Here is a 7,743-nt window from a genome sequence, read left to right as displayed (position 1 = left end):
TTTATTGCTGGGATAATGAAGGCTTCACCCTTGACCTTAGAACAGAGATCTTGCTGGCTCTGTGAAGTCAGAAAATGAAGACAGCATGTAGACCTTATCAGAGGAAACGCCGCATGTGCTCTCTGCTCTTTAGATAAAGCTCATAAACTACACTCTCCATCTGTTTCGTAGTCACAGGGTCAGTCTGCAGCAAATGTCCATTTCAGAACGGATAGCACACACACAGCTGGTAGAAGGAGATGGAAAACAGAGAGGACAGAAACCTTGAAGAAGGGCCAAACAGGTTAGTGGCGCTGCATTCTCATCTTTTTCACCACAAAGCTACGTAAACTAAAATGTACGCACTCCTTTCTAACACTAAATGTGTTTAAAGAGTCCTTGCATGGTGTGTTTTCTTCCTCCAGGATGAGGTCGGAGTCTAAACATCACGGTTCGGACTCAGGACAAAAGAAACAGCAAGACATTTATCTGGGCTTTCTGACAAAACAACAGCTGATAATAATATCTATGGCTGTTGGACTCATCCTGTTGATCATCATCACTGTCACAGCTGTGGTGCTCACCCAGAAGTCTAAAAGTACCTTCCTACCTAGTATTACCACATTATACATCCAAAACACATGACCACTTGATTACAAATAGGACTTAGGGATTATAAGACAGTGGGTCACTTCTGTTGTGCACCTTTTTAGTAGCTAAGTGTCTCATTTTTATTCTTTTTGTATATCTTTTTCTAGTTGTTTTGTGTTTGATCCCAATAATTTTGAGCCTCTTTTGAGTTCTATTTCTTGTTGCAGTAGTTTTGCATTTGTTTCTGTTGCCTTAGAGTCTTTTTATTAGTCTTGTGTCTCTGCTTATGTCCCTCTTTCGTTGCTTTGAGTTTTTTAAGTAATTTGGTCGGGCTCTCGCAGTGCCAAAACAAAAAGTGCTGCACCTTTCCCGCAACATGTCAAAGTAAAATAATAATAAATTAATTGGTACAATGCTATTTTGCCATATTTTTAAATTGGCATCAAATTGCATAATACAAATAGAATCTAAGAATGGAGGCAAATGCAACAACTAAAGTAAATTTGTTGTTTCAGACTTTCTTTTGAAATAAGAGCTGCTCAGCTCAAACAATACATTTACATTTTTGACACTTTTACTTGACTGTACACCTGTGATCAATTTGCTGACTTGATCCACTACAATGTTTTACCAACAGGTGGTAGTAATAGGTCAACATTTTGCAATGAAGTGCAGAAAAACATTATGAGTTAGAGCTAGTTTTGTATGAACGACTGTTACAGTCTTACATTACAAATGTGTCTCCTATCAGGTTCAGTGCATCCTCTTCCTTCCTTTTCTACTGGTGGAGACATGCTGGATTTCCTGGTTCAGTTGGGTGATATTAGCAAACCTGATGGTCTGTTGGCTACCTGGTTTCACCGAGCCAACAGCAAGGAGGCCATGAACAAAGCTCTCACAGGTAAGTACACTTACACACACTTACACAGTGAGTGAAAATGTGGTGAAAACTGATATGATGTTACAAAGATCACCTGTAACTGTGTAGAACATCTCAAACATCTAAAACATCTTATGTCTCGTCCTCAGGTGAGGCCATGATCTTAGAGGCTGATGTTACTTTGGAGGGTTATGGAACACCCAGTGAGAAGCCCATTCCTATCATGGCCCACCCTCCTGAAATCTACAGTGATAACACTCTGGACCAGTGGTTGGATGCGGTGCTGGCGTCGAGAAAAGGTTGTGGTCTTTAAAAGAACTCTAAACATATTGTATCACAGAAATGTTAAAAAACGTTTTGATTCTTAGTGTCTTTCTGCAGGCATGAAGTTAGATTTTAAGACACTGGAATCAGTGGGTTTGTCATTAGACCTATTGAGTCAAAAGAACAGCAGCAGAGGAATAAACCGGCCTGTGTGGATTAATGCAGACATTCTCCGAGGTCCCAATGTACCAAACTTTGTGCCTGTAGTTAATGGAACCAGGTGAGAAACACTGTCCTTTAGGTAATTATTGTGAGTAACACTCCCTCAACAAAGAGGCATTTAGATGAAGTTATGAATTAATGATCTACTGTAGTAGAGCTGGAAAACACTACAGCAATTACCAGTGAGAAAACAATCTAATTGTAATTTGTTAACTTTCTCCTTGTTTCACAGATTTCTGCAGTTAATTCAGGAAAAGTTTCCAGATGTGACTTTGTCTCCTGGATGGAAGGTACAACTCCTAGCACACAAGCTTTTTAATAAAGCCAGTTAGGTCTGTCACCAATATACTTAGAGACCAAGATTTACAGTGTTGACCTCTACATTTTACCACCCACTATTAGTCAGAGTGACAGGGTTATCTTATTTTTCACACATCATTCTTAGAATTACAACCATCATATCTGTAGAGTTTTTGTTTTTGTCTCAATTATTGTGATTTACAGCTGATGTTACACTGTTTCTTACAGGTTGCTTACTCTCCTCCACTTTTCATTAACACCTACTCCAGGTCTATGGTGGAACGCATGTATGAAATGATCAAAGATGTCCCACAAATGGTGAGCATCAAACAAAGCACAATACAGTCATCTGTGTGTCAAAACTGATCTAAGGAGAACTTACATTTATTTAACCCATGGAAGCCAATTTCACTATAGCAGCTGTTCTAGTCAAATGACTGAAGAGCCACATTGAATTCACAGGAGTGTGAAGTGTGAAAGTCACTTTGTGCTGATTTGTGAAATGCATTTGAGCAGATGCACTTTTGCAGTTTGCTGAGTAATTTTTATTGCTGGGAACAGAAAGACAGAAGTGGGACTGTATCTGCAGTTAGAGATACTTAAAGGAAATAATTTCCAAAAACTAAACAAAGAAATCACTCTAACCACCTTTATCCTCCTAAGTGTAGTGGGCAGAGGTCACGTTTCATTTCACTGGAAGAATAATTATGTTTCTTATAGTTCTCTGTTATAAAAACTTTATTTTTGAACCAAGAAATGTAAAAGTGTGCCAGTGTAGATACTGGCAGACACTGTATGCCTAGATTTCTGTGTCATAATGAAACATCCCCAAGTGGCATTTGATAAGTAGCAGCTTTGTTTGCTAATTTTGTAAACAGCACTAAAATATGCATGATGCTGAACAGCACTTTAAACATGCCTGTTACTGTGGAAACAGAAACATTGGCGCAGTCATACCGTTCAGCAACAGCAGCTTCTTCTCCTTCACATAGCACTTGCGGGGCCCCGCAGCAGGTTAGTCGAGCTTTGCTATGGGAACAATTAGCTGCAAAAACACACTAAGTGCGGACATGTTGATTCACCAGTATCTCCTTTGTTCTCATTACAATGTCTCACTAATTCATATGGAACAGCTCACAGTTAATGTTCTAAAACTCTCTTCAGGTGACATTTCCAGTCCACGCCATGTTGGTTCGCAGCAGCTGGCAACACATGAGCTGGCTCCTCGGCCAGTCACCACGGTAACAATTTCCATCTGTAATAGGAACACGTCCAAACTTGATCAGTCATTATCAAAAGTGACCCACTGACCTGTCTGTTCATGTGGACATTAAAGTTATAATCCAGTGTCAACTCAGAACAACCCTTTGACATTTGTGCTGTCTCAGCCTGATCAAAACATACTTCCATATAGTCCATAAAAGCCTCATGCACTGTTCAAGTCAATAGTTTTTTTTGACAGGGAAAATGCACCACCGACCATAGAAAACAAACTGAAAGATATCAAATTCATGAATGTGATTGTGTTGCCAGGTTCAGCCTGACATTGTGGCAGGGTTCAATTCACCCAAACATCAGTGACCTGCTCTTCGTCCGTGACAACACTCACCCTGCCAGAGTCTACTATGATATATATGAACCAACACTGTCTGCGTTTAAACAGGTTGCAAGTAAGTAAGAATAAACCGTTGAACAGTTTGCAATGGAAGTGAATTTACATTTGCTGACAATGTGATAACCAATCCATTTGTAAAAAAAAAAAAAAGTTTTTATAATTTTATTACTAGGTCAGTGACTTTTATTCCTTTTTGTTTATCTTCTAATGTCTTTATTGTCTTTGCAGGACAGCAGGTCCGTCTGAGGAGATTCTACCCAGGAGGAGACCTGATGGACTTCCTTTATCCGACTCACACCTCTGACACCAACGTCTTGCCCTCTGTAACACAACACAACAGCGTGTCGGTCCAGTGGTTCACAGTCACCAATCGGGCCTCCCTACTAGCTCAGATCTCAGGTACAACACGTGGCTACAAAACAGTTTTACATGTTCTTATAAATGTGCTAACAGCAGCCTGTCCTGCTTCATTGACGCATTGTCTCAGTTTCAGATTTCTGTGTTATTTAGAGGCCATCTATGGGTAGGAATAAGATGACATTGAGGCACACAGCCTTGCAAGCTCCCGTAGAGACGTAGATTACCATGATTAAAAAGCTTAAAACAGTATTTTTTCGTTGATAATTTTGATAGAGGAATTTATTTTCATAAAAGTTCTAAAGTTTTCATTTTATTTATGTTGTTAGTTTACACGTCTCACATTTCTTAAATGTCCATTCACATAATAACACTTTTATTTTGAGTGCTTGCATATTAGCATCTATGAAAATACTACAATACTACACAACCACTGCACTATAATACTAAGCTTTACTGGTTTACCACTCTTTAATGCATAAGGACATCAGTTACGTGTGACCCTGTGGGTACTGTTGGGATTTAAACTATACCCTGATCACTGTGACTGCATTAATCTATTAACAACGTTCTTAGTCAACTGTTGGCTTGTTTATGACTCCTGTGTGTTTCTAGATGGTGCTGGTGGTATGTTGGTGGTTCATGTTGCTCCTGATAGCGTCCTACCTGAAGTCCCTGTGGTGGAAGGTTCTGGAAAGAGCTCAGAGCCCCTCACACTGCAGGTATATTTGTAAAAACAGATTATTATGGTCACTACAAACCATTAGTTTTCTCTTTTCTTTTAAAGGAATGGATTGAGGTGTTTTAGTAATACAATTAATGACTTACGCTTTCAATGTTTTAAAGCACCCTGCCTGATTTGTAGATGCAGAAACCTGGTAGCTATTATGTTACTGTTATATTCTCCTCACCTACCCACCAGAATACAACTTTGTGTCCATTTGAGACAAGTAATGGCTAAGTGTTATACGTTAGGTAGGCTCATGTATCTTGGAGGTCTAAACAGTCAACACTACCTGTTAGTCAGCTGGTGGTGTACTGTTGCTGTCACTTGGCTTAATCACTTAACAAGTGTAAATAACCTCTGCAGTAACATTCTGCATATGGATCAATGAGGCCTAATGTAAAGGTCTTTACAGGATGTCCTGCTGCTGCTTGGGCAGAATGCTGAAGTACGTTGGGGTGTTTACCTGCGAGTCCACACCCAGCAGCTTCTGGAAACTTCTCTCAAACTGCTGCACTCAGCTTACAGCAGAGAGATGCTCTACAGGCCGGTTTGGATCAGCATGGAGGGTTTACAGAGCATTGACAGCACAGAGGTAAGTCCATAAAGTATGTCAAGTGGCTCTCTGTCTCGCTGATGTACTGTACTTCTTTAAAGAGAGTCTAAAATCTTGACATACCACACTAAGGTTTCTCTGGTCAGACAGAATAGTAGAAATTGATCTATATGTGGGTGTTAGGCATTCTTTATTATTATTATTGCTTAAAACAGTTCAAGCAATAATATTTAGTGAATATGCTACATCATCCATTAGATTAAATATTGATTACAATGCTATGGATATGACACCCAGCTCTAATAGAACTGTCTATCCTTATCCCCTTATTAAACACTTCTCTGACAACATATACTGTAGATTACTTAATTGCACATTTGAATCAGGACACAACAAAAAGTTTTACAGTTTTATGTTTATTAATTTACCTTCTTCTTCTTAAATGTACTGACTAATTTTTATTTGTAAAGCATTTTAAGCAGTATTTTAATGAAATGTGAATGAAAAGTAAAGATCACAAAATGCATATTGCCTTGGAGAGTGCATGACTTCACCATAAAAAAAAGTTAACGCATTCGGTGTTATGAATTATAGATCGCAGCTAATAGTCTGCTACTGATTCTAATGATCAAGCAAAAATATTAATACTACATCCCGGTAATTCTCTGTTGTAACTTCCTGTCTCTTGTTCAGGAGTTCGTATCCACAGTGGAGAGGCTGTTCCCTTATGTCACTCTTGTACTGACTGAGAGAAATTGGCCCCCTCTAATTCCAGCAGTAGTGACAGGCTTGTCTCAGAGGGTGGCTCTACATCTGAATCAAACATCACTCCCAAGACATCAGGAAGATCTTCACTCTCTGACGGGAATGATGGACAGATATGACTTTGTAGTGGAAGAGAATACCGACAGCAATGCTGAAGCTTTTACAGTCTTGAAAGGCCAGATGACCCAGCGTAGAGGGCGAGCAAGCACACACCTGTATATCATATCTGATCAGTCCTAACTGAGCATGGATGGAACATAAAATTAAACTAATAGACATATTACTGACACCGACCCTGCAGCATACTAGCACATGGATATTTACAGTACATCAGAAGGCCAAATCTGAGCCTGACTAGTATATTGGAGAACTAAATCAGCTGATGTGCTCATCACTTATCTCTCAGGGTATACTGTAGCTGGTGTATGCAAGGTGAAAATTATAACAATTCTGTTATTTTAAAGATTTAAAATTGTCCTTTCTTTTTCATACTGATAATTTTCATCAGCTGTGACATCATCACGCTGTAGTCTATTAGCACCTTTAAAGGATAGGTTCATGATAAAAATAGTCAGGTGCCTATATGAACATTGCAACAGGTTTTGTTTGCTGTAATTATTGCTCATGTTAAAACAGAGACCTGACACACACAAAACCACAGTCCTTAATCCTAAGGCTTTTGCTTTCCCTTTTAAACGGAAAAACTAATGTAGAGTTATTTCCTCACACACACACAGAGAAGCTAGTTGGCAATCTCACAGTTGTTGGTTCAATCGCCGACTCCTCCAATCACGTTGAAGTGTCCTTGAGCAAGACACTGACCCTAACTTAGTTGCTCCCGGTGTGTGTTGGCCAGCTGCATAGCAGCTCCCCCAGCGGTGTATGAGTGTGTGTGTTATTGTTAGTGTGAATGGGTGAATAAGCAGTGTAAAGCGCTGCGTAAAGTGCAGACCATTTACAGTTTAAGTGTTGGGGTCCAAATTCCACATTACCTCTATTGACATTTATTAAAAAATTCTGCAGACCACATAAGGCTTTAGTGTTTCAATTAGTTACATCAGGCAGATATCTTTCAAATTAGAAGTAATTTTATAGGAAAGAAATGTAATTTAGGAAAATATTCACTTGATCTCAAAATGGTTAAGTTTTAGCCTGATGGAGCCTCACTAAATATAATGTTCTCGCACCCCGCTTTCCATTAGCTACTGCGACAAGTGGCAACGATGGGACATACATACAGCAAATATGGCCAATCAAGTTGTAGTAGGTACTATGTTACCAATGAACTAACTCCACGATAAAATGGCAAAACAAAAGATCAACAGGTTTTGGCTTGTCCCTTTAGGGGTCGCCACAGTGGAACATGTTCTGCACGTTGATTTGGCACGTGTTTTTATTGTGGGTGCTCTTTCTGCCGCAAGCTTCCCATTTTTATCCAGGCTCGGGACTGGCCCTGAGCTTGACCTTGGTGGCTAGTTTGGGGCCACACC

At 39.5% G+C, this 7,743-nt stretch overlaps 1 protein-coding gene across 1 annotated transcript; it reads left to right on the top strand.

Moving 5' to 3' along the window:
- The first annotated feature begins 120 nt into the window (after positions 1-120).
- On the top strand, positions 121-7,722 carry fam151a (family with sequence similarity 151 member A). The gene is made up of 13 exons (XM_067529354.1): positions 121-283; positions 405-577; positions 1,322-1,471; positions 1,600-1,749; positions 1,832-1,994; positions 2,169-2,226; positions 2,465-2,554; positions 3,401-3,477; positions 3,770-3,906; positions 4,080-4,250; positions 4,824-4,930; positions 5,348-5,527; positions 6,182-7,722. Exons 1-13 carry the CDS (start codon positions 240-242, stop codon positions 6,491-6,493), a joined length of 1,812 nt encoding a protein of 603 aa, XP_067385455.1. The 5' UTR covers positions 121-239; the 3' UTR covers positions 6,494-7,722.
- The last annotated feature ends 21 nt before the right edge of the window (positions 7,723-7,743 follow it).

Source organism: Channa argus, chromosome 14, assembly GCF_033026475.1.
Source record: "Channa argus isolate prfri chromosome 14, Channa argus male v1.0, whole genome shotgun sequence".
NCBI lineage: Eukaryota > Metazoa > Chordata > Actinopteri > Anabantiformes > Channidae > Channa > Channa argus.
The sequence above is the reverse complement of the archived record's forward strand: the minus strand, read 5'-3'. Positions and strand labels throughout refer to the sequence as shown.

Excerpts from the sequence above, each read along its gene's own strand:
- fam151a (XM_067529354.1), top strand. The coding sequence starts at position 240 with ATGGAAAACAGAGAGGACAGAAACCTTGAAGAAGGGCCAAACAG. Across the intron at positions 3,907-4,079 it reads TGCGTTTAAACAGGTTGCAA|GACAGCAGGTCCGTCTGAGG; the intron begins GTAAGTAAGAAT and ends TTGTCTTTGCAG. Across the intron at positions 4,931-5,347 it reads CAGAGCCCCTCACACTGCAG|GATGTCCTGCTGCTGCTTGG; the intron begins GTATATTTGTAA and ends AGGTCTTTACAG.